The sequence below is a fragment of the Corvus hawaiiensis genome, chromosome 26, assembly GCF_020740725.1.
Source record: "Corvus hawaiiensis isolate bCorHaw1 chromosome 26, bCorHaw1.pri.cur, whole genome shotgun sequence".
NCBI lineage: Eukaryota > Metazoa > Chordata > Aves > Passeriformes > Corvidae > Corvus > Corvus hawaiiensis.
In genome coordinates, this window is record NC_063238.1 from 38,634,711 (window position 1) to 38,662,340 (window position 27,630).

A 27,630-nucleotide genomic window follows, 5' to 3' on the forward strand; every position below is an offset into this window, starting at 1 on the left:
AATAAAGATTACACTCCTACACATTGTTCTGTGTCAGAGTTGTATGTGCCTGCCTGTTTCACAACAGATGGCTGCATTTCAGTACTTTTATATAGAAGATGTATATGGAAGGTTGAAAAAAACATTTGTTTTTAATTCAACTTCTTCCAGCTGCTTGTATGCTTTAGTTGTATCCATCAAGCTTGATGTCATGCAAGAGAATTTTTTAAATAGAACTTCGCAAATTTGTTTCTGCTCATTCTGGATCAAGATTTATTTGGAATGGTTGTACAGAGAGTGTACATCGAGTATGTTTCATGTTGTAGCATACCAGGCATTGTTTCATGGGATATTGCAATCTGTGAAATACAACAAGGAGTAAGATACCTTAAAATACGGTCTTTTGGTTTTCAGGGTGAAAGAGCACTTGTAGTTCTGAGAAGGGAGCCTTAACCTCTGCTTCCAGGCTTTGAGTGAGCATTTCTCATGCTGGTTTACCTTTTCAGAGCTTTTTTCCTCCCTGCATTGCAAGGATATCAGTAAGATACATTGCAGGTTTTTTTTTTTTTCCTAATACAAAAGTAAATGTATGGCTGTTCAATTTACAGATAGAAGAGTGTTTTCAGTGGCCTTTTAAGTCTAGATCATCAAAGTTTCTTACTGGATTTTCCAGTAAATGTTGATTTAAAATGCTACTTTATGTGTTCAGCTTCAGTGATTAAGTAATTTTCCTCTACTTTGCCCTTGTGCTCTGTGACAGAGAAGAGCTGGTCTGGCTTCCTCCGGGCTTTTGTCACCCAAGATTCATTGATGAGACACCTAAGGACGAATAAGGAACCGATGTAAAGTCTCAAAGCTAAATATCGGATTGAATCATGATCTAATATAACAAATGCATCCCCTGAAAAAATAGGAAAATAGGCTAGAGCAAGGTCTTCTAAACTTTGCTTCTCTTTCCTGTTTTAGAACAGGGTGAACCCCAAATCCACTTACAGCCGCACATCAGGGCAACTCATCAGAAATATGGTTTTCTGACTGGTATTTATGAAGTGGCTTGTATTACTAGAGGCGCAAGTACAGAACGCGGGATAGAGGATACCGCTGTTTGGGGCAGTGGAAAAAAAAAAAATCCCCTTTGCACTCCTTTCAACACAGTACTTGTCTTTCTCCGCAAGGTCTGACAGGGACGAAGAGGACGCCGTCCTGGATCTCCAACCCCTCTCACAGATCCTACACCCCGGGGAAGGCCCCGAAGGGAATCGTGTGTCGGAAGGGTCGCTGTGGGGTAGGAGGGGGGGGGGTTCTACGATCCTCGCTGGCCCGAACTCAGCGCAGCTCCCACTCCGCTCCCGGCACAGAGCCGCTCTGGGAGCGCTCCCTCAGACCGGCCCCGCACCGACCGCGGGGAGGCGGGGCCAGCAGCACCCACCAATGAGAAGCTGCGGTCCGCACTGACTGACAGGCCACGCCATCCAATAGGAGCCTTCACTTTGGCAAGGGCGCGGCGCTAGGGGAGCTCTGCTGTCCCCGCCCATTGGCAGGGGTCGGGGTGGGGCATGGCTCCTGGGCGGGGCTAAGCGCCGGCGGGGCGGGCTCTAAGGCCCGTATATAAGCCTGGCGCGGCGCAGCTCCCCCGCTCAGTCGGCGCAGCGTCGCCGCGGGGGTTGTGCGTGCTGCGGGTCTGTGCGCCGCGCCCGCCGCCACCGCCTTACGGTTCCCCTTTTATTGTGTGCGGGGCCGCCGTCCTGCCTGGGTCAGCGGCTCCCGGGACGCCTCTCTTCCCCCTTTCCTCCTTGTGCGCCTCCGCAGAGTGATTTCTCAGCGCCCCTTCCCCGCTGAGAGGGGGTGTCTCCCCGGCCCGCGCCCCTTTTCTCACCGCTCCTGGCCGGGGGCTTGCGGCGCTTCCTTCTGGATGCGTCCCCGCAGCCCCGGGCGGGAGGCGGCCAGGGGGAAGCGCTGCCTCCGAGGATTTACCGCCGCCTGGGACTCGGACCCGCTCCTTCCCCGCGGGTGCGCCCGGCACCCCGGCTCCGTTGCCGCTCCGGGCCGCTGCCATGGACGAGAAGTACCTGCCCGAGCTGATGGCGGAGAAGGACTCGCTGGACCCGTCCTTCACCCACGCCTTGCGGCTGGTCAACCAAGGTGAGGGGCGGCGGGGCACGGCGGGGCGGAACGGGGTCGCCTCATCCCGCGGTGGGGTCCGGCCGGAGTGAGCGGCGGCCACCGAGGGTGCTCAGCCGGAGGTTCACCCCCTCCCACTGCACCGCTTGGAGGGGTTTGTTGTTCTCAGGCTGTCGGTGTTTGTCGGCGCCCGGCGCCTTCCCCTTTCTCTGCCGGGCAGCATCGCCCCGGGCAGCCGCGCACGCTGGATGCCTTCTCTCATTGCTCCTCTTCCATCGGTGTTTTCTCTGCCATCGCTCTCTGCTCGAGTTACAGATTATTCCGAGTTGAATGGCCGTGTAGGACCGCTGGGTCTGCTGTCCTCTGCTCGGGCTGCGCGTCATTTAAAACCCCAGAAGGTCTTGTGTTTTACCCCGTTTCTGAACAATGAACAACCGATTGTTTACATGTGCGTGAGCCTTCTTAAGAATGAGCCGACTACCGATGTTCTTCCTGAGAAACTTTGGGCTCTGCAGCTAAAATATTAAGGAACCAACAATACATTTTAGTAAACCTTTAAAAAAGCCACAAAGCATATTTTGTTTTGCAATTATATAACTCCAGCTAATAAATTACTCTCACCCCTTCTGCATCTGTCATGTCAGATGTGCTTTAAAGTGCTGGCTTTTTGTTTCAGTGATGCAATACTGGCTAGAAAAGTCATTCTCTGTGAATTAAAGTATGAATTACTGTACATTTGGAGATACAGTATAATTGGCAGGTGACTTTCAAGTACAGCTCTGGAGAGCTAAATGCTTGATCCAGTCCTTAGGATGCTGAAGTGAAATAAGTTATGAAGCGATCCTCTATAATATAACACAGTGACAGCTAAAATTATTTTCTGCTTCAATTGCAGTGATTACAAAGCTGTGCTTGATGTACTTTACATCCTATAACAGGAACAGGTTTAAATTGATGTGGCTTCTTCTAATGTGTTGTAGATTTTGATGTGTAATAGATGCAAATGCCCGTTGCAGAATCGGGAGAATTACTGTTGTCTGAAATACTCTGGAGTTAGGGGTTGCTGTCACAGCTTCAGCTGTGGAATGCATATGCCAAGTGCGTTGTAGCTGCATGTCCATGGGTGGTTGAGATTTTGCATATTTTTCCTAACTTTGAATCCATAAAAATGCCACTGTTGATAATGAGAAAAGGAGAATTATGTTAAAAACCAATTATTTGTTCTGTTTGCTGTAAATAAAAAAACTTACAGAAATTCAACTTGATGGCTGCATATAATGAAGTTCCTCTCTAGGTAGTGAAGAATCTTCTTGCATGTGTAAATTATTCCAGGGAGTTAGAGAAGTATGTGATTTACTATTTTGTAAACAGTGTTAAAGGAAGTATACCTGACTTTTTGACTTTTATGAAAATAGTGCTTTTTTGAATTTGATACTTTTTGAGGTTCTCATTGAAGTGAGAAATTGGAGGACTGAAACTTTTGCCTTTCATCATGGTATCTGCATGCGTACATTCAGCTCAAAAAAACCATTGTCAGTGAAAAAATGTAAAAGTATGTGAATCCAATCTCTGTAGTCTAGTAGGTATCTTGATTTTTTTTGTTTACTTTGAAAGTGAAGTGTTTCACATGTTAGAGATGGGAAAAAGAAAGATTGAGGGTGACTTACCAACTGGTTAACTCTAGTTGAAAATGGAAATTTGTATAATACCTATGTAAAATAGATACTTTAGTTGTAGAATCACCAAAAAGCCAAATAAAATTAAGTAACTGTGTAATACAGGTAGGAAATGTGACTTCAGGAGGGGGTGTTTTACAAACCTATCCTGCCATGACACTAACTTTATCAGGGGCTGTTGTTTTTTTTCCTCAATTGTAATAATTCTATGCACTTAAGTGAATGGAAATTATTACTGGAAATATATATGGAAATGTTCTGGCTTGGATTTTGTGTGCCAGGTCCACTGAGTATTTTCTATGTTAGTTCATCTGGAGGCAAATGAAATGGCTTGTCTAATTTTTTTAACTGGATTTGTTTGTCTTTTAATTTTAGAATGAAACAGGTTTCCAAGTTTGGCTTCTTTTTGGTGTCTCTGAGAATGTCTTAGCAGAGGTTTTAAGTGCTTTAAATAACCATCTTAATTATGTAATAGCATTTTGGTGTCTTAGTAGTATTAAATTTGCTATCTGTATTTACTTGAACTGAAATACTGTACATCAGCCAGATTTCTTCAGAAACTCAAGATTAATTTGTAAGAGTTGTATGGATGAAGCAGAATCTTTCTGAGATCCTGAAGTAATTCAGGTGTGTTTATTGCTCAGACAGAAGAGCCAAATTGCTAACAAATTCCCAGGCATGTTGAAATTTGGTTTCTAGGGAAAATCCTGGGTCTAGACTTCTGAAATTTGGTAATTATAGTTTTCAAATGGAAGTGGACAAATTTGCATATTATGCTTATAATTACACATTTACACAAATTACATAATTTTAAATTTACAAAGTGGAGCTTGACCTGCTTCAAGTTCCTGGGTAACATTTCATTTAAAAAAGAACAGTGTGGAAGTAACTAAGGTGCTGTAGGAATACTTTATTGAGCAGTATTATTAACCTGTCTTTCTAAATTAAGATATGACAGAAATTTCTCTGCCTTGAAACCTTGTTTTAAAAGCACTAAAATCAAATATCAATATCCTTCAATGTTCCTGCATAGTACCTATAAGTGCTGATTTTTCTTGTTGAGAACTCTGCTCAAGGATTTGATGCTTTGTCTCCTTGGGACACAAATACAATACCCATTGCTTAAATATTGTTTTAAAGAGTCATTGAAACATTTAGCTGCTGCTTAAATTTTAGAACAGTGGGAGTCTTTTCCAGGAGACTAGACTTTATCCGCTTGATCTAATTAAGAAGATTTATTTGTATACCTGAAGATTAAGCCATCCTAAAAAGGGGATTTTTTTGCCTGTAAACCATTAAACACGTTATAGATTGGAAGCAGACTTATTTGCATGTGTAGTAAGATGACCATGCTAATAAGATTAATTTGTAGCTGGTACCAGACAGTGGGAACTGGAACATTTTGTCCAGTTATTAGCTTATAGTAAGTTCTGTAAATGAAGAACCTTGAGAAAGATGAGGTTCTGTGAAGAAGCAAGAGCTTAATACATTTGTATTTGTGTTTTTCCTATTTTCAACTCTCATGTGCTCATCTTTATACAAAATCTGAAAAATATTTCTGTCTGTGGAAGTGATGCTAGTCATGAAATCAAGCCTTATTTCGAAGGCTGACTTTGCAGTGGTGGTTGTATGTAAATGTTGGTAAATGTGCAAGTGTAGTGTTGATTGTCACAACTTGGTTCATGAGTGATGCTCTAAAAATACTGAAAGATCTGTGAGAAAGTTACCTTTTTTCACATATATTTATAGTAGTGATTCAAGACGAGTGGTTAGTGAATGTTGAATGAAGTATGTGAAACTGCAGATGGAAGAAGCTAACTGTAAATAAAACATGTTGATACCAGACTCATTTTGGAACAGGGGAGACATGGAAGTGTGCTTGGCAGTTGCTTGGTTTGTGTAAAATAAAATGTGTAGGTAATGAAAGTTAGGGCTGCTGAAATCCTTATGTCAGAAGGCGATGAGTCCTGCTGCTGTTGCTGAAAGACAACTCTCTTGTGCAGACTGGAGCTCTGGAATTCTTCCTTACAAGCTCATTTTAGTGGCTTTGAGATTTGGGGTAATGTCAGAAGTTGGCAAGGCTTCCTTTAAAATGTCAATAAGATGATGTACAGGAATACCAAGCCTTCCTATCAGTAGATGGCTGTATGAGCTAACTGTGTGTTGAATGGTCTCCCTGAGCCACATGTCTAGTAGTGATCAGCAGGAGCTTGCTGTTTGTTGTGTCAAATTTTGCTTAGGAGTTCAATAATCAGAGCAGTATCTTCCTAAATTTCAGGGAGAATGGAGTGTGAGGAAGTGTACTCACTTTCTGCTTTGTAGAGGATATTAGTGGTCTAATTTTTTTTTTCAGCAGGTAAGGGATGGCTTTGTAAAAATGGTTGAAGTAGGAGTTCAGTAATAAGTTAGGGTTCCATATATATTACTGACTTTTCATGCTTTAAGCTCAGCTTGGTTGGTAGGTACTGTGCAGCCACTTGTTTCCTGTCGCCTGGTAGAATGTGGGGGGAATTGAATAAAGGTACTACCTGTGGGTTTAATGACTGAAATAATGTAAAATATAATATTTGTATTGAAAAGGAAAAAGACAAATAAAACCCAAGAGAAATAAGTGGTGCAAAATATAGTTGTTCTTCATCTGCTGACTGATGCCAGGCTGTCCCTGAGCTGCGATCAGTAGCTCTGAGTCAACTCCCCCCAGTTTATATACTGGGCATGCATCCTGTGGTGTAGAATATTCCTTTGTCCAGTTCAGGTCACCTCTCCTGGCCGTGCTCCCTCTGGGCTTCTTGTGCACCTGCTCCCCGGCAGAGCATGAGACACTGCAAAGTCTCCTTGATTTAGAGTAAGCACTACTTAGCAACAGCCGAAACATCAGTCTGTTATCAACTCTCATACTGAATCTGAAGCACAGCACTGTACCAGGCACTAAGAAGAAAATTAACTCTATTCCAGAGAAAACCAGAACAACTTCCAATAAATCCATCTAGGTATGCCAGGGGTTTTGTGCTTTTCTTTAATATACCAAAAATAAAGTTGATTATTTGTAGTGACATACATATGCTGTAATGTAAGCAAGCATTTTGCTGCTGAAGCATCCACTTTCCTGTGTGGACAAGTTTCATGGCATGGCACAGACACATGGTGCTGTTCGTTCCCAGTTCCTGATGGTGTTAAGTGTACTCCATCAGTGCAACCTCAGACTCTCCTTTTTCCGATTGTAGTATCAATGACAGGAACAATAATTGTTTCAAGTGTCCTACTCTTTGAGGATTTCAAAGCACTTCATGAAGGTCATAGGTGTTTTGAAAATGAGATATAACTGTAGAAAGCTGACAGTGTTTTAAAATTATTTGGAGCATACTATTAAATATAGTAAATTTGTGCTCCTCATATTTTTTCAGACAGCAGGTCACTTTTAGTTGTTGTTCTTAGAGGTTAACCAGAAATAAATTATTCTGGTTTTAGTCTGATTACTAGAAGACAGCAGCGTAAGAAGAACATGTTGGTGGAATTGGATATTTTCCAGGCCAAGTGTGATGAGAAATTTAAGTGACAGTACTGGGAATGGATATGATACAATGGTTGCACCATCAAACCAGGGAAGGCTGACTTAGGTTCTATTTCTGTCTTATTAAAGCAGCATGAAAAGTAGTAAGTCTTGGAGGGGAGAAGGGATATAGCAGAGTCTGTCCCTTATCTCAGCTATCTGTATTTGGTAAAACTTCAGAAGTCACATTTTTGTCATAGTTGCTCTTTGCTTTTACTGCACTGAAACCATTTTGGGACAGTCATAGGGCTAACTAAAAATTGGATTTCAGTCTTGCTCTCTTAAAAGGCTGGGGAAGTGATTTATCAGATATTCCAGTCATGTTAACAGGGCTTCTGTGAAATGCAGCTCAATATAATCATACTTTCTTCAGCCCTGGGCTCATCTGCTCTGAAGCCTGACTGAGCCTAGAGCCACTCACCGCGATCACAGTTAGTCTAAAGCTGACTCCTAATTCACTTGCGCACTCACTTTGGCAGTCAATGAGAGAGATCGAACTTAAAGGTTTCAAATGCAGGCTGACATGGTTTGTCACTTTCAATCCTTTTTGACACCAGCCATGCAAATTAAAACTGTAACCTTCTGAGTACTTATTTACTGGAGGAATCAGAAAGGAGGTCACAGCACTGTTCTTCTGGCCTGTGGCTTGTTTGACTTTACTTGCATGTACTTAAAATTTATGTATATGACCTTTCTGCCCTCTGACTTTATTCCCCTCTCTGTCTTCAAATATAATTAAGAAACAAAAGAATTTAGGATGTGCTTTTGTTTGAAAGAATTGGGTATCAAAGTTCAGAGTTGAAAAGCCTCTGTAAAGTATTCAGTGTAGCGCTGCATGAGTTTTTAATTACTATTTAGCAGGGTTCAGTGAAAAGCATGTTTAAATAGATTACCTGGTAACTGACACACCTAATATTTTATGGTGAATTAACTGACTGTTCTTAGCTGAACTCTGCAGGAATCTTGCAAGCTTAATGTTTACATTATTAATACTCTTTTTCAAATAGAAGATGATGAAGAACAGGGCTTTTATACTGGGCATGTGGAATATCTTCACAAAGTGGGATTGTCTGCCCCTGAATCCTGGGAAGGCAAGTCTCACCCATGCCATGGGAGCTGCTTGGTAGTGGTGGTGGTAGTTCTGGGAATTATTTTAGAGCCATATATTTCTAGCCAAGTGTGATTTTGTTTTTTTTTTTTTTTTCCCAAGTATAACACTAGCTAGAAAATGAGTATCTTCATGGCCTTAACCTAAGGCCATAAGGGCATATGGACTCGGGAATTTAATTTTCTTGTGACATTCTAGATACAGAAGTCTGTATGTCTTAATCTTTGAGGAAATCATGGAAAGAAATACAATGCTTTGGAAGCTTGAGATGGTCTGTAGGCTTCTTGCTAGTCTGATTGGTTTGTGAAAGTGATCTTCAGCTTGTGATTTGAGAGCCTGACTGCCTTCAGGGATGAATAAAGGTGCTAAGAGGCCCTTTAAACTGGGATGGTGGAATGTGTGGCCAAGAAGTAAAAATGAAAAAATGCACAGTGCTTTAGCAATGGATGATTAACTCTTAAACCAAGTATAAGGACTGGTAGATTTGAGTGTCTTGACATCTTTGATTCAAAATGAGGTGCATTTATGGACATTTGATCTCTGCTAAATTGTAGAGCTCTTTGAAGTGTCAATGACTTGGGCTGTACAGTAGCTGTAGGTTGGCTGTTTATGACAAGGAACAAATTAAAGAGCAGTAACTGGAGGGGTAGCACAAAGAAGCATTGTTTGACTGACTGATGCATTTTTGTGCCTCAACAGCTGAGCAGTGCATGTTTTATTCTTTGTGTGTTTATCCTATCTTAAAATTTTCCTTTGCTTGAACTCACCTTTGTCATGTTTATCACTTATTGTTCTTCTGTGTTGTGTTGTTGTTTTTCAGCATTTTACCTTATTGTCAAGGTAAACTTATTAAGAATCTAGGCAGTTAAATGGATTTCCTTTCTATTCTCCATCTCCAGTTGCTATTTGCTGGATGCCTTTCATTTCTTATTTTGATGTGTTTATCAGACTTTTGGCTTCAGGTAGCAGCTCAACTTCAACAAAGTTGCAAGGCAGCAAAAAAATGTCAGCTTCATTCTTGTAGGTGGTAAATCTTTCACTTTTTTGGCTTGTATAGGTGTTCTTTTATAGATCTTTATTTTCTAGGAAGAATTTGTTGACAAAATGGTTGGAAACCTAAAAGATTAGAAATCATTTCAGTAAACCCATTGTACTTGATCCAACAGAAAATTTGATGTAACAACTGCTGCTGTGCTGTTCTTGGTATAATACAGTGGCAGTAAAAACCTGAAGCTGCAAATCCTTTGAGGATTTACTGATATTCTTTGACTTTAATAATCCATCAGGATTGTTCAATAGGAATAGTCTTAGGAAGATGCCTTTATGTGGACAAGACAGACAATATAGGAAAATGTCTTGAGTATTGGGTGCGGTTTCAGACACCACAATATAAATCACAATATAAGAAAGATATAAAACTATTAGAGTTTTGGTGTCCAAAGGAGGACTATGAAGATGAAGGGTCTGGAGGAGAAGCGTTATGAGATGCAGGTGAAGTCACTTGGTGTGTTCAGCCTGGAGAAGAAGAGACTGAGGAGAACTCATTGCAGTCTGCAACATCCTTGTGAGGGGAAGAGGAGGGGCAGGCGCTGATCTCTTCTCTCTGGTGACCAGTGACAAGACCCAAGGGAATGGCCTAAAGCTGTGTCAGGGGAGGTTTAGATTGGATATTGGCAAATCCAGTCCCAGAGGGTGTTTGGGCACTGGAACAGGCTCCCCAGGGAAGTGGTCACAGCACCAAGCTTGACACAGCTCAAGAAGCATTTGGACAATGCTTTCAGCCACATGGTGGGATTCTTGAGCTCATCTTGTGCAGGGCCAGGAGCTGGACTTCAGTCCTTGTGGATCCCTTCCAACTCAGGATATTCTATGATTCTATAAATTGAAATTGCTTCTCCTCTAACTGCTGCTGCATTTGTTGAATGCTTGGAGAGTGAATATATCTGTAGCCTTTTACTGCCTCAGATTATTCAGTAGCAGTACTCTGGGAAGCAGATGTGTTTGAAAGCAAAAGGTTTTAGATGTTCTCAGCCAATTTATCCACTGCTTTGGGATAAAAATGATGGTTTTCAGATGTAGAAATGGAAGGACTGCTTTTAATGTCATTCTTCCTTTCATGTGTGCTTTCCTGGTTGCTGGTAGTGGACAAAGGTTTTTATTACTGGTTCATTTTGATCCATGTCCTAATTAACTAGAGGTGGTCAAGTACCAATCCTGATGTCTCTGGTCAGCAGCCCAGTTTCTGCTCCCTGCAATCACATCCACAGTATCTGAGTCTGAGGGTTAAGGAGATTTTTGTTGCCTTACTTCTGCTACCAGGCACAAATGCTGTGGTGCCCTGTATGCAGACTTCAGTGATACAGCTCCATGGGGTAAAAAATTCACCCTTTCCTTCTCTACCCACCATCCAGACTAATGCTAAATGATAAATTTCACTTTTGTGAAAGGGACTATGGTTCCTCATGTCTGTTTGGTTGTTTGACTTTTTATTGTGCTTAACTGTCCCCTGTCTCCCTTTCTGAGCTTGAAGGAAAGCAAATTTTTCTCAGCGAAACACAGTTTGGGTATGATGTTCTTGATCCATTTGTAGAGTCATGAAAGTTCAGAAAACATTTTTGCACTTCACTAGGTATTAAACTGCTTCATGACCACTTCTAGCCTGTTACTTTAGGCTGAAGAAGTCCTAATTTTGAGTAAACTTCATCACAGATCAGTTTTCTGCCTTCCTTAAAAGGGTTCCCCAAAATCTTTGTGGTAGTTGGAGGTGTTTCTCAAAGCAAAACAGTTTGTTCTTACTGATTGATTCAGTTTCTCCATGTAAAGCCTGGTGTGTCTGGGGGAGCTAAGCTGCTTCGCAGCAGGTAGGCTGCAGTGATACCTTTAGCCCTAGTTAACACTTGCTCCTTAGAGTTATCCCAGTAATATCCTAGGCTGGATAGTCTGCAAGGTGAAGTGCAGCATCTTTGTACTACATCTTAAGGACTTAGGGTCCAATTTGTCTTGTGTTACTCAAATGGGTCTTAAAGATTCTCTTCACTTGTCATATACCCTTGACCTTTTTATTACACCGTGTATCCATGGTCTGGAAAAATGATTTGGTTTTTATTGGCCTACTGCATAAAAGCATACAACAAAAGATTTATCATGTTTTTAAGGCTTACTGTATCTGTTCTTTAGACCTTTTTGTTTCTGCAGGCACCTGAGTCTTCACAGAAGCCTGTTAACACTATGTGAAACATGCTGGGAATGATGTAAGTGTAGTCATATAAAGTGCTTGTGGGGGATGTGGTGTTTTTGGCTGGGGTTAATTTTTGTGTTCCTAGTAGCCAGTGTGGGGTTGTGTTTTAGATTTGTGATGAAAGCGGTGTTGATAACACAGGGATGTTTTCATTACTGCTTAGCAGAGCTTACATGGAGACTCTACTGATGAGGAGGCTGAGGCTGGAACAAGGAGTGGGAGAAGACACAGCTGGGACAGCTGACCCCAGCTGACCCAAGAGATGTTCCAGACCATATGGCATCATGCCCACCATATAAAGCTGGGGTGAAGAAGGAAGAGAGAGGAAGTTTGGAGTGATTGTGTTTGTTTTCCCAAGTCACCATTATAATGTGTGATGGAACTCTGCTTTCCTGGGAATGTCTGAGCACCTGCCTGGGCATGGCAAGTGGTGAATGAATTCCTTGTTTTGCTTCGCTTAGGTGCGTGGATTTTGCTTTACGTACTATTAAACATTCTTTATCTCAATCCACGAAGTTTCTTAATTTTGCCTTGACGATTCTCTCCCACATATGCCTGGGGGAAGGGAGCACCTATGTGGGGCTCAGCTGCAAGATGGGGTTAAACCATGACAGAATTAATGACCTCTGAAGACTTTTTCCCAGCCTTATATCTTCTGTGAATTTGAGGATCTCGAGCTATTAAGAACTAATAATATGGGCACTTTGGAAAGAGTGGAAGTCTCCCACAGTGGGTTTTTCTACAAGAGTCTAATACAGCATCTTACATGTAGTGATGCAGAAAGCCTGACGATGTAGCCTGTGCAGGAACGTTTTTGAATGCATCTTTGTCAAGCAACTCAATTATTATTAGGACACTGGATGTTAGAGAAGGCATTAGGCATGTTTCATTTTTGGGGGAGCTGTCTCGGTAGGGCTTTAGAGCTTTTCGGGAATTACTTCGGGAGCCGTGCCGCAGCGCCGCGCGGTGCCAGGAGGGGGCGACAGCGGCCCGGCCCTGCGGGGCTCCCGGGCTCGGGTGTGGGCCCCCGGGAGAGCCGGGACCGGGGCTCCCGGGCTCGGGTGTGGGCCCCCGGGAGAGCCGGGACCGGGGCTCCCGGGCTCGGGTGTGGGCCCCCGGGAGAGCCGGGACCGGGGCTCCCGGGCTCGGGTGTGGGCCCCCGGGAGAGCCGGGACCGGGGCTCCCGGGCTCGGGTGTGGGCCCCCGGGAGAGCCGGGACCGGGGCTCCCGGGATCTCCCCGCGGGTGAGCGGGGATCGGGAACGGGTGTCATCCCCGTGGGAGCATCGGGATTGGGGCTCCCAGGATCGGGTCTGAGCCCCTGGGGGAGCCGGGATCTGGGACCGTCGGGATAGGGTTCCTGGGAACGTTGTGAGTCCGCCGGGAGCGACTGTTAGCCCCCCGGGAGAGCGGAATCAGGGCCGCGCGGGCACATGCGGGTGCTGGGTGCCATCGGTGTTCGCCTGTCACAGCAGCTCTCGCAGCCAGATGTGTTCCGTCTGTTCTGCGTCTCCAGGCACAGGTGTGTCCCTGTCCTGCTGTAACCCCTGCCCGCAGCTCAGCCCCCGTAGCCGCTCGCTCCCTCCCCCGCGAGGGGATGGGGGAGGGAATCGGAAGCGTAAAAACTACAAAACTCCGGGTTCAGATAGAACACTTTGATAAGCAAGGTAAAAGCTGTGCACACAAGCAAAGGAAAACAAGGAATCTGTTCACCACTTCCCATGAGCTGGCAGATGTTCAGCTGTCTCCAGCAAGGCAGGATTCCATCTCGCCTGATTGTGGCTCGGGGAGACAAACGCCTCTACTTTGAGCATCCTCCCCCTTCCTTCTTTCTCCCGCTCTGAATGTCCACCTCTTCTGTCTGCCCCACACTTTGTATATCGAGGATGACACCGTATCATACACGGGGATGATTTTAAACTAAGAGGAGAAATTTAGATTAGACATTAGGAAGAAATTCTCTGTGAGTGTGCTGAGGCACTGCCATAGGTTGCCCAGAGAAGCTGTGGAAGCCCCATTCTTGGAGTGTTCAAGATCAGTTGGATGGGGTTTGGAGCAACCTGGTCTAGGGGAAGATGTCCCTGCCCATGGCAGGGGGTATGGAACTGGATGATCTTTAAGGTTGCTTCCACTCCAAACCCTTCCATGACCTGAAGTAGCTTTGGCCTGTGGTCTTTTCTTCATGTATGCTTGAACTAGTCAGACTTCTGTCAGTCAAATTTGATAATGTTGGATGAAAATTTAAAAGAAACTTTCCCAGACTTTTAAACTTCAAGCTTTGAATATTCCTTTATTATCAGCTGATTAAATGGAGAGTACAGGGAAATTACCATAATGTTATTTATAAATTATTTATTTATAGATGCACTTATATAGTTTGCAGACCTGAAATAATAGGCCTTGTTTGGAACCCTAAGTAATAGTTCACATAGTTCAATATAAGGTTAATTAAAGATGCTGATGTGTATTTCATTATGGCATAAGTGGAAAGCAGCTGGATGTGGGATCAGCTCTATAAAGAACTCTAGGCAAATTATCTTTTAGATTAATGCCCTGACAGTGGAAAATGGATGTGATTTGCTTTCTTAACTGGTAGATCATAGTTTCTTTAGACTTCAGTGGTGTGCTGAGCATTGTGCTAACATAATGTATTTTCTGCCTCTGAGTAGGTTGTAGGTCCTGAAGGCACCAATCCCTTATTCCTGTTCATGTGTTCAAAGCAATGACCAAAGCTTCCAATGACTGCCTGGGCGAAGGCTGCCTGCTATGATGCCTTGCATGAGGTTGATGCTGAGTATTTATTTACTTATAAATCTGGGCAATAGCTAAAGTACTCAGCTTGCTGGATAGCCTCCTGCTTGGTCCTTTTTCTATGGAAAGCAGTGAAATGGATAGGAAATAATTGAATCTAAAGTTTCTTTCTCACTTGGATAAAGTATAAGGTAAAACTGTAGGCTTAATTCTTTAAAGTCCTTTCAGAATATTTTATACTATTGCACTGGAATAGTAACTGACTAGAGCTCAATGCTGTAGCTTGTGTTTCAATAAATTTTTTCAGCAGTAACTATTAATGATTTCTGAGTCTGTGCAAATGATGCTCATCTTGTAGGTATGTCTTGTCAGCATCTGTATGAGGTATTTTTTGGCTCCTCATTTGGAAGGTTTTGTTGCTGTTATCAAAGCTGAGATTTGAAGCTTTTCTGCAGAGTCATCAGAAAAGAGCTGAGTGTAGAAAGCAAGCATAGTTCCTTTATTCCGGTTTAGTACCTTAAACATGGCTGTGCATACTGTTAGTAATGGATGTCAAGCTGTGCTGTAATAAAACAAATGTTAGCATTATTTTTCTTTCATTTTATTGATGACTAATCAGCTGTTTGAGCTGTATCAATTATAGTCAATCAGTTTTTGATAATAACCCTTTCTCCCCATACAGTATTTCATTCTCAAGACAACCATCCTGACATGAGAGAAATTTTTTACATGTACCTAATTGAAATACTAACAGAATAGTGAAAGCAATTTCAAGCTAAGCCACAAAATGAAGAAGCGAGAGCAGATGGCCCCTTCAGAAAAATAGATTAAAGAGAATAGATGCTCCTGGCCAGCTACATAGTTAATCTCATGCTTCTTGTCAAGGGGTACTGCCAATAGATAGTTATTATGCAAGAGTAAAGTAAAAGCTGTATGAATTTAGTGAAAAAAGCTTTTCTTCATTCTCAGCTCTTTCTGATAATTTACTGTTATGTTTGTATTTTTTAAGTTACAGTTATAGCAAGTATGAATAGTAACTTATTAAATTAGTTTTGTCTTGCCTTAGAAAGGGATCCTGCAAAAAGAGTGGCTCTGGGAATGTAGTTCCATTTATGATCAACCAAGACGCATTGTAGCATTTCTGGTATTTTCTGTCTCTGTGACACACTGGTGATTGGGTCTTTAAAACCATATGTCAGATTTGGTAGAGGGATTTGTGAGTGTGTTTCTCTGTCGGCATGAGGAAGAGTTTACCTTCCCTGTGGTTAAATGTTCTTTTCAGATTTATTAGCCCATAGTCAGATTTTTTGGATCAGTGAAGCACCTTTATTTCTTGGGTGTATGCAAAATAACCCATTCCAGCCTTTTAGGTGGTTATTCTGTGTGGCGCTGGACATGTCATTCCTGTGCTTGCTCTGAGGTCAGTGAATCCAGACGGGGAAGTGAGATTTGAAACTTAGTAACATGTGAGAGTTTCTTTAGGAAGACTTCTTTATGGGTGCACAAGTATCCATTGTGACTAGTTGGGTTTCTTGTTTATCCAAAATGCACTTTTCTGCTTTGTTTCTCTCTAGCAGCAAGGAGCAATAGAAAAATCTACTATATTAATTGGTTATTGTTGTCTCAGCTGTCCTTCATCTTTTAGGCACACAGACTCTAAATTTCTAAAGCAGCTGTATTTTTTAAAATGCATTGCCTTTGTCCTCTGCCACAGCTAGAAGGTAACTTCATTCTGTAATTTTGGAAAGTGGAGCATCAACATTTTCTTTCCCATATAAAAGCAATTTAAACATCACTGAATCAAGAAGTAATGGCACCTCAGGTAGTTTGCATTGGCACTTTTCTTACTGTTTCTTGGCAGACAGAAGTGATGAAGGAGCAGAAACTTGAATATATGGGGCTGTGAAGGCAGGTGGGGACAGGCAGGGCAGGCGTCTGGTTAGAAGGAGCTTCTGCAGGTTCCCAGCACTACTGTTATAAATATGACCACTTTTGTTTTTGCTGTCTCACCTTAAATGTAGGTGAACTTCCCTTGGCTGTGAATTGTTCCACTGCACTTAAATGCGTCAGCTGCCTTGTACCTGTGACACTTCGTAGTAGTTGATTTTCTGTATGTAATCTGTAGAAATGTACTGATATCTGCTATTTAAACTATTGAATGTAGGGATTACTCCCCTAAGAAAGTTCATAACAGACACGCAGTCCGTCACTGGGAAAAAGTTGTGTTCAGTGAAAGTTGGCATTTTGAAATTAGCTGGATTAAAACTAAAACAGTAACATGTCTAAAGTTAATTCATCACATAACTACATGACATAATGTGGTTGCAGTAAAACTCAGGCATCACATTTTCAATTTCTATGTATGCATTTGATTTTAAACTGTCTTCAAAACAAATTAGTAAGACGAATTTGAAATATCTTGACTGCTGAGTGGTTGCACAGAACATGCTGTTTTCCTGCTTCTTACAGCTATACCATAACCATGTATGTTGGAAAGAAACTTGGACATTTAAAAATACTTTTTACTGAAGAAAGATGCTTTTTGTAAACAAATTTACTAACCCAAAGTATAACTTACTCAGCAGGAACTCCTTAGTTCTGTTTCAGGTAAACATGAAGATACTTTGTTTAGAGAAAGGTTTTGAGTCACAGTTGTTTCTTATGGCAAGTAAAACCATACCATAAATGCTGCTAAACCTGTAGTATATTTTAGCTTTGTAAGGTGTGTTTCAGCAAAAGCTTACCGGTATAATTTGGTAGCTGCTTCACATATTTATGCAGGTATAGAACGTGGTCTGTTTCATTTTTTTTAATTTGGAAAGATGAGTAGTGTTCTATTAGGTGAATGCTAGAAATACTAACTTAAGAAAAAAACCTTTCTTCAAGAGATGCCATGAAGGTTGGAACATTACCTTCCTCAGGGAAGGTGCTACGTGGACAGGCACATGGTCTAACAGAGCAGAGGTCTATTGCAGCTGTAGATGTGGCTGCTCTCCTGCAGAAGCTGGTCTGTTGAAGGATGTTTGGTCATTTCCTTGTGAGTTGCAGCTGGAAGGAGTCCATAAGCTGGGCTTTCAAGTTTTGTAACACTTCTAGGGAAGTCTGATCTGGGTCTACAGTTCTGTGAAGTGATTCAACTAATTTCATGGGAATAAGTTTAACAGCATCATATTTGGAAAAAAAAATTGAATGTTGTAGCAGTATGCATTAATTCTGTGTAATATGTGTCTTCATACACAGAAGATAATTTAGATTCACCTGCTATTGAGCATGTGGAAGGGATTGTAATTAATGTTATCCCTCTGCTAGTTAATTTTTGACTTGGATGCTAAAGGTTTTTAAGATCCAATTTATGTTGAAGCTCATACATAAAATTACCATACAAATTTCTTTAAGCTGCACTTTCCCATAGGACAGTAGATATACAAGCTGCCTCTGTATATTTTCCCTGCCAAGGTACATTACTGCAACCAAGGATTGTAATGGATGACGAAAAACAAAAGTACTGCCCACAATAGTTTTGTCAAAAGTGGTGCTTTGCCTCTTTTATCTTCCGGCAGTGCAAATGATGGCCTTCTGAAGAGATCATGAAGTGGTTTGGGTTGGAAGGACCTTAAAGGTCATCTAGTTCTGTAGTTCTGACCCCTCCCTGCTGTGGGCTGGGGCACCTTCCACAGGACCAGCTTTCTCAAAGCCCATCCAACCTGGTTTTGAGATTAGAGGATTAGAGATTAGGGTTGTGTTAACCTAATCCAGGATGGTGTGCTGGAATTAGTCCCTTTTCTTTTACATGTGCCAACTAATATCTATATGTTTGTTTTCTACATCTGTAGATCAGAATGCACAAGTGCTTTAGGTTGTTACCTTCTTCATAAATATTCTGAAAGCATTTTTTTAGATTTGTGATTTTTTTTTTTGTTTTACAGATTAATGGACAACCCATCCATGTTATGACCTGGGACATCCACCTGTTTTTGTGGTTTTGTGTTCTTTCTGTACAAGATTACCTTTTCACACCTTAATTGCACATCAATAGTTTGTGCTTTAGTAAACAAAGTTTCAGACATGGAAGTCTCAGGATTCTGAGAAATTTACATCAAAGGACGAGGAGGCTTGTGTTAAAATCAGCAAGATGAGAAAATTATGAACAGTGGATTGAAACGAGATTATGAATGAAGCATATACTGTTTTCAGTGGCTGATCTTTTAGAGGCTCTAAGCAGTGATTACATTCACTTTCCTAGTTCATTTGATCAGTGCAATGCCACAGAATGTATAGATGTTTTTATCAGTTCTGTAGTAAGATTGAGGTTATACTTCTTGGTAGAGGTTATGTAGGATCAGTGGGTATGAGTTTAAGTCATAGCAGTGTCTGTTGCTAACTCTGAATTTCACTGAATTAAGTATAAGAATTTAGAAACGTTATAGATACTTGCAGTAGCTTCATCTTTCCCTAACTCTGTGTGAAATATGGACAATGACAAGTTTTTATTGGACAGAAAAAGCATTTTGGACAATGTGGTGTTCTGGGAAGCAGTGGGAAGAGCTGCCTGCTGTGTGCATTGTCAGCCATGCAGAGTAGGGTAATGGTGGGACAATGGAAAGAGAAAACAGAAGACTACTGTACCCTGGGTCTGTCTATATCTGTTTCTCTGGATTGTCTTAGCATTCCTATGATGAATGAATAACATTAATTTCTAGCATGCTTTCAGGTAACAAATCATGGCTTTCTCTGCTCCCGTATTTCATGACAAATAAATCTTGGGCTGGGGGAAGAATTTTTAAGAACTAGTATTTTTTTAAAAGTACCAAAGATGGAACAAATCTTTTCTTAAAAAAGTAATTTCAAAACTCTTCAGCAAAACAGCAGAAATCAAGATGCTTGCTGAAACTTGCATGAGTGCTGAGAGGAAGCATCACCAAAGTGCTGGCAGTGCTGTTCTGGTGCAGCCCAGGTGCTGGTGGCCTTTGCAAGTGCACCTTCCTGGCTGATGTTCAGCCTGTTTGAGCTTCAGGTCCTGTTCTGCAAAGCTGCTTTCTGGCTGTTTCATTTCCAGGCTGTTCTCTTTTATGAGGTTATTCCTCCACAGGCACAGGACTTAGCAGCACAGCACTTCCTCCACCTCTTTGAGGTACTTCTGAGTGTCATCACAACCCTCTGGTATTTGAATTGCTCCCAGTTTTCTGTTATGTGTGAACCTGCTTAAACTGCTCTCTGTGCCATCAGCCAGGACATTGATGAAGATGTTAAACATCATTGAGTGTTCCACTGATGTCTGGCCCCTGGCTGGCCTGGTTGTGATGCCACTGAGAGAACCCTTTGAGCCAGGCAGGTCAGTTTTCAGTCCTCCTCATGGTCCATGTCTCTATCCTGTGCTTCATCAGTCTACATGAGGATGGTGTGGGAGGCTTATCAAAAACCCTTCTTCAGATGGGGTGGACACATCAGTTCTTGTCTCATCTCATATTGTTGATGGCTCTGTTTAGTACAGTGTGACTTCCCTGCCATAAATTTGTTCGAACTGCTCTCATCTTGTCCTTCTATGCCTGGAAAAGGTGTTTACTATATCACCTTCCAAGAGATCATGGTGAGTTTTACCATCCTGTGATGCCCCAGATCCTCCTCCCTGCTCTTGAAGATAGGACTGATATTTGCTTTGCCTCAGTCATCAGTGATGTTTCCTGATGACCATGACCTTACAAAACAGTGGCCTGTCGATGACATCAGCCAGCTCCCTCAGTATGTGTGGATGTTTCCTGAAACTTCTGCTTTAGTGATGATTTCAAGTAAATTGCGACTTACAGAAGGTGTTAGTTGTGTTTTATTGGTATTTATCAGTGGGATATGACACATTACTGAATTAAGGATTGCCAGACTGTGAGGCTCTACCCTGGCCTTCTGTTAGTGGAATGGAGGGTGCTGGCAAAGCTCTAGTTGCCTAAAAATGATTTTTAGAGAAGTAGAAGATAACACTACTTTGTCTTGCTGATGGCTACATAAATCTTGCATAATGCTAAGTAAACAGCTGTACACGTATTTGTGTAACTATCAATTATACGAAACACAGCGATGTGTTTTGTTAGCACAGCTATCTTCCAGTATTAAATATGGTTTGTTTCAATCTGCTGGCAGATTTTTAGACTGCAGTCTTTGCCAGTGCCTTAAAGTGTGGTCTGTAATAGTGCTCAAGTCTGTCTAAGGGTCAACAACTGAATGTGCTATGGCTACTTCTTTACCTTGGCAATGGTTTAAAATGTAACATTTGTATATTAAAAACTGTAGGTTGTATCCATTTTTCGATTGAGATCTGACTTGTGCTTTTTCTTGTGAAAGTTGTCAAAGGAGCCATAGAAAGTTTGTAGTACTATGCAGTGCTATGTACATGATAAGGAAGAAAGATTATAGACCCTTCCTGATGACTCACCAAAATGTCAAGTGAAATCTTTTGTAAGAGCTACCTGGCTGTGTTTGTTTGCATAAATGAAAAAGGTGGAACAGCTGCTTGTAAAGGACTCTTGATAGAGAATATTAACTTCATTTTGCCTGAGTCCTATGCTCCTAGTAGTGTAAGATGCTCTGTATACTGGATTTTATTTTTAAGTAACAGAACAAATGAGTTGACTTTTTGTGGTTAGTGGATGCCTGACCTTGCTAATTTAAAAATATTCATGCCTAAAGAAAGCTGTAAGCAATAGGTACATCATTCAGCTGATTTTAGTATTTTGTTATAAGTTATCTTCACAATGAGATAAATAATTTTCAGTGAAGTAGGTTGGGTATATGGGACTATGTCTAAGTCTATGTCTACATCTTGTTTTCTTCCAGAGCAAGACTGACTAAACATCTATTAATACCTTATACGTGATTTTGACAGTTCCTACTGTGGTACTTCCTGCATTACTGCTAGTATTAATCAGTCTAAACAAATTTTAGTGGAGTCATTTTTGATGTGAAGGTAATGGGTGTTCAATCAGTTTTTAATTGCTTAGATAAAAAAGCCCATTCAAAATATTTGTCATATTGGTGACTGAAATGTGTTTTCATGTCAGTGCAGATAGTAGTACTTAGACTGTAAAAAAGAACTAATAATGCCTGTGAATGCAATTTAAATACAGATTGGTTTGAGTCCTTCAACAGGGATATTATTATTAATTTGAGGATTCTGAATGTTGTAGACATCATTCTAGCATGAACTGCTTATTTTATTGTAAATTGAAATGAGATTCATTGTCAGTTGCTTTTACAAAATTAAGGTGGCATGTGAAAGACAGTTATTCAGAATTCAACTATTGTAATAATGCACATTAGTTGAAACAAATTACTGTGGTTTTTTATGCACAATTCACTCTCTTAATGCTTTACTTTCTATGCCAGCTCAGAATTAGGACGTATTATGGATGCAAAACTTGTGATTTTTAAAAAGACTTTTTAAAAGATTAAAATGTTGGCTAAGGAGGGTAGGTGAAGTTTTCTGAGGTTCTTAAAGGAATGGAGTTGGGTGCAGTAATAGAGCAGCAGCATTAAAAATTGAAAATTCTGTTGCATTTTTTATTTGTGTTTTAGACCCATTCATGATGAGTCTAAATGTTGCCATTCCACATATATTTAGTTTCCTTATTTTAAATATTTTGACGCTGTTTTTGTTTGCTTGATTACTTTAGTTCTCTAATTTGCCTTTTTTTTCTAATAAAGATACACTAATTAGTATTTACTTAGGAAATATCTTGGAGGGTCGAAAAGGGGATATTTGTCTAAGCATTTACTCATATCAGAAAATGTTTAGTTGCTGAACTTAATTGTGTGTGTTTCTGGGAGATTGGGATGCTACATACAGTGGAAATTGGGAAATTCTGCATTTTTTTGTGAATGTCTACACAGAGAAATTGCTTTGAAGCAAACTAGACTATGCTAGACATGTTTTAAGATACTCAAAAGTAGGAGGCTAAGGTTGCCTCTTCTGTTTAGTGCAAAAATTGGGAGGGTTGTCCAGCTTCATGCTGATCAAGAGAACAGGGAGTGAGTAGTAGATCTCTCAGAGGCTGTTGTGAGGAAATCTGTGGGGTTTATTTCAGCAAGCCTTTTGAAATGTATTAAAGCCTTAGTGTGGTGATTCTAGTTCGAGTTCATGCTGTGCAGTACTGTTTTCAGCTCAAAAGATGAGAAATATTGGTTGGAGAGGTGCTGATTCAAAGAACTTTTAATCATTCCCTAGTAGGACAGGGAATAAAGGAATCCAGGGTAAAAATTGTATAATCTGAAGCAGAATCAACACCATTTTACTACAACAATAATGAGATTAAGCTCTCATCAGTTTAATCAAAACTAGACTTGTAATTGGGTTCACCATCCTGTGTTAATGTACTCTGGATTTACACAACTCATGGAAGGACTCTGGGCATTAAGTCAGCATCTGGCACAGCAGACTTCCTATGACTTGGCTCCATTGGGAAAACTGTAATTTTTTTTTTTTTAAGAATTGGGAAAGTTGTAATTTTTTTTTTTTTTTAAGAATAGGTATTCTTAAAATGTGTCTTCTGAGATAAATTATGGGTTTTGCCACAGTGAAAATTTTAAAATAAACAGTATGGAATGCTGATATTGTCAGTTTTTTGTCCGTTAAGGAAAAACTACTTTTTTTTCTGAAATTCTGCTACAGCTGACTTGGAGTCCCCTTTTTCCACTGGGAGCTTGTTGCTTACCAAAGCTTGAATGTGTTCCTTAAACAGGGTCTTGATAAAATGCAAACTAATAAATCAAGGTCTGTTTTATGTACTACCATCACTTTGATTTTTTCTGATGTGAAGCCAAAAGGAATCATGCTGTCAGAGGAGATGGCCATCCAGCTCAGTGTTCTGTCTCCAGAAATGGTCAATAGCAGGGATTTTTCAAGAACTAAAAGGACTGGGGAAGTATGTAAAGATACTTAGGCTTCAGTTCGATGTAAGAGCTTTCTGAATTGAGGAGGGTGTGATTTTTCTAAGTCAACTGTGAAGTCTTGAGAATTCACTGATAAATACTATTGCTATTGGGCTATGCTTCAGTATATGTTGTATGACATGCTTGACTGAGTCAGTCTAAATTTTGGTGTTTACTTAGAAATTCAATAAAATTGCCCAAATAAAGCAAAATCTATTGCTTTTATTGTATAATGTTAGTAATTTTCAAAACTACTTGATTTAGGAGTGTTTTTTAAAGGATAATGTGATTCTTAGAATATTTTCACTTTCAAAATTAATGTGGAAACTACTTCTAGTGCAATTGCAATGCAGTTCTATCAATGCCCTGTTCTTGGAAGCCATGATCATGTGGATATCCTAGAATGGGCCTTGCATTTTTCACTTGTTCTTCCATCCAAAGTAGGAAAAAATTAGTATGAAATTATTTGGGTATAATGGGGTGTTTGGTAAGACATCTGAATCTAAGGAAATACAGTGAAAGTTTCTTAAAGATTTGAAGGTAAATTGACCTGGTTTCTGTTTTTCCTGTTCTTGTGTAAAGGAAATATTGCTTAAAGGACAAATGCAGTAATTTCTGTTTACTTTGAGTTTGACATTTGATCTTATATTTATTATATTGATTTACTGCAGACAAATAGGGCATCACTTTGCTCAGCATTTAACACAAGTATTTATATTGGCTTAGCAGAGGCAGCTGGAATCCTGGATTGTAGTTTCTCCCCAGGAAGATTAATTCTCACTGAAGAATAATGTGAAACAATTCTACTTCGTCATTATCTGATGTATCTACCACTGTTATTTGGAGAATTAACTGAGGACTAATCGTTGCTTAGATGTCTGCTATGATTAAATGTAAAGAAAAAAATCCATGCAGTTATTACTGCATGCAGTTTAAATTCCTGTTGCATTAGCTGCATCCTTGGTCTGAGAACATGAGATTTTTATCTCTAGCATTATGGGAAGCTTTAATCACATGTTTATTTACTGTTAGTGATCTAGGAAATGGCATTGCTTCATATAGCTAAGCAGTGCAGAATGTAATCTAAGGATTAAGAAAAGGCAAATCTTCCTATCCATTCGACCTTGAAAATCTGATTGGATTTCCTGTGTGATCGGGCATGATTTTTCCCTAATTATCTAAAGCTTGATGTATGTGAATGATATTGCAAGAGCTGTGCAGATATGGATAAAATTCTAATGCTTAGCTGTATTTCCTATTAATCTTCAATTTCAAGTGCAAAGAAATACAAAAAGCATCTGAGATAAAATGTGATCAGTGGACTCGACTTTGTTCATTCAAAACTAAAGTCTTTTACAATAGCAATGAACAGGCAGAAAGTCTTGAATCAGTTTGATTAACTTTAGACCATAACAGGAAAAAAAATTTAATCTTACTTTGTACTGCTGTGGCAGTGAGCTATGGCTGTTTGTTAGTAAAGTCATTTGTCTTTAAAACAAATGGGGAAAATGGTGATCCATTTTGCTGAGAGCTGATTTGCAGCCTCTTAACAGGTTTCAGTAGTTTCTTCAAGCAAAAGAAAGTTGTTTAAACAGTGCAAGTAAAAGAATAAAGGGTGTTTGCTTAAAATGGTCAATAAAGTATGTAGATATTTGGGGTAGGAAAACTGATTTTCTGAGTAATTAATGTGTTCCTTTTAACAATTACTTTAGCAACTTGAAGTTCAATGTCTACTAGAGAAAGAAGAGAATGGTCTTTTTATGTTTTTTATTAGCTCAAGGTAGTCCCAAATTATGAACATATTTAGCATTAATCACATGGTTGCAACCAAGCCCTTCAAATAGCTAATTCAAATAACTTTTCTAAGCTAAAGTATTTAGGAAATACTATTAGCAATGTATTGATCTCTTAAGGGATTTATGCAGCTGGCTCAGCTGAAGAATATTACTGAGGTGGAACTCTGTGCCTAACTCTTCAAGTACATTTTAACTGCGTCTGAAGTGTCTGAATGTTCCTGAAAGAACTCATTTCCAGGTGTAATATTTCTTGGCAATTTCTAGGAAGTTCCTTAAACCACTGTTGATTCATAAACTTGTGGTTCTCGTTTTCAGGTGGGCAAGGGGATTGCAGTGTGTGCCATACTGTGCATTTGGGAATAACAGCATATGACTCAACAAGAGAAAACAAATTTTTAGCTTTACCAGTTTATAAAAACTTGGTGGGCTTTAACATTGAAAGTACTTTTATTTTGCAAGTTTAGATTCTTCAGGAAAAAGTCATTTACTGTAACAGTAATTACAATGACTGAGGACTCCTAAAAGTCTTGTATTAGGCCAGTATCAATTTAACTACCTGGGGCTCTTGGTGCATCGCTCTGTCACAAAAAATACAGCACAGTGCATTAATTGAATTTTAATATTATATAACTGTATATATAACTGTACTTTTCTGACTTTGAACAAATTTTAGTCCTAACATTTAAAATCAATATTAAATCAAATCATACCAGTTTTTTTTGTGACTGCATTTGCTTCAGTCATAAAAAATGGATGTATTTTTATTACAATTTTAATAATCAGCATTTTGTGGTGTAAAATATTGCTAAAGAGGAGCAGATTTCTGGTCAGTTTTAAGCTTTGAGTGTTTGTACTAATAGTGTAATACCAACCGCAGCCTTAAAAATTAGTGTTATGTTCTTACTTTTAAAACATAAAAACTTCTAAGAATCTAATCTTGTTTTTCAAGAGAAATCACAGAGCTTTGTCACTCCTTGTTGTATGAGGAGCGAGGGGTGTTAGATGTATATCTGTATTTGAATGCTGTGATAGTACCATGCTTTTACATCTGAATGTGATACTTGGAAACTTTGACTTCTAAAAGATACCAGTCGATTTCTGAGTGGGAACATCACACCCTATAAAATTTTAGTCTTAATTTCACCGGGAAATAAGTTCCAAATCAAACTGATGTAACTTTACATCTGTTTAATTGCCCATAATTTCCTCGTCTATAATGTGGCATTTCCAAATTTCCATTTTTACCGGATTTTGACTATTAAAATATTCTTCATTAGCTGTTAGCTGGTGAGATAATGGTGCTGGAGGCTTTTTTTTACCGAGCATGCTGAAACAAAGGACATTCTGGAGCAAGGTTTCTTTGATAGGGATCTTCCAGAATGTTTGCATTGCTACAATCAATAGGAATCAAAAACTTCCTAGAGACTTGACAAGAAGTTTTGGAAGTACAGCTGGGGAAGACTTTTCCTTCAAGAAGCCTTCCTAGAGTCTGAGGTTTCAAACTGATAGTCTTGTTTGACTTTCTTAGTTTTCAGCCACTGTTCAGTAACTTGGGTAGATTGTGTTTACTTCCTGTTTTGTGTTAGTGAAGTTAAAACTTGCATGGAGGACAGGTTTCAGTTATTAAAAAAGAATTTGGCATCTTCATTTCTGTAGTGGAAAATGGAAATGGAAATGGAAAATGGAAATGTTCAATATTCATTGAACAAATCTGCTAACAATGCGTGGATTTTTTTCTGTAGTTAGAAATGTATTGGTTTAATTCTGTTTTTATTGGACCTTATTTCAAACTAGATTGTCTTTGAAAGTGTACTAAAGGGTGGTTTCTCCTATATTTTTGGTTGGTTTCTTTTCATTCAAGTTTTTATCTCTGTCTGCTGTTGGCATAAGATCACATTCCCATTAAAGAAACTGGGAGGTCTCGATAAATGTCCTTAACTTCTACTGGTCGAGTAGAGTGGAAGAGTGTTGTGAAGAATTAACAAGATACATGGGGATGCTTGTGGAGGACAAGTGCTAGATTCCCACAAAAGAACTTCTGTGGCACTTTTGAAATGGATTGGATTTTGGTGTGTGCTAACATGTTTAACACTGCGGCCCCCATCATGATGGACCCCATCCAGCAAATACCTCAAGCAGTGCTTCACTTTGTCTCCCAGAGGATTCTCATGAATCCTCTCTAATGAAATGAAATCTGTAGTTTTTCATTAGCACACTGGAGAGTCAGTATTTGGAGAAATTTATAATCAAGAGTCAGTTTGTGTGTATCTCTGGAATGAATAGAGTCACGCAAGCCAGGGTTTGAACTTCTAAATCCCATTCCTAATGTCATTGTTGGTATAACCCTAATCTCACATTTTTGGGTATGATCTGTGTGCCTCAATTACATTCTGAAATTCTGAAAGATTAACTTGACATTTGTTCCTAAGTGCAGTGTAGAAAGCCACCGTTAAAACTGCATACTTTATTTATAGAAGTGAGTATTAAACTATGCTG

At 40.1% G+C, this 27,630-nt stretch overlaps 1 protein-coding gene across 3 annotated transcripts in view; it reads left to right on the plus strand.

Moving 5' to 3' along the window:
• The first annotated feature begins 1,625 nt into the window (after positions 1–1,625).
• KHDRBS3 (KH RNA binding domain containing, signal transduction associated 3) overlaps positions 1,626–27,630 on the plus strand; it is a 92,001-nt gene continuing 65,996 nt past the window's right edge. For all 3 annotated transcript variants that reach the window (XM_048286407.1, XM_048286408.1, XM_048286409.1), the window contains exon 1: positions 1,626–2,121. In XM_048286407.1, coding sequence (XP_048142364.1) covers positions 2,034–2,121 — 88 coding nt within the window. In that variant the 5' untranslated portion in view covers positions 1,626–2,033. The remainder of the gene's footprint in view (positions 2,122–27,630) is intronic.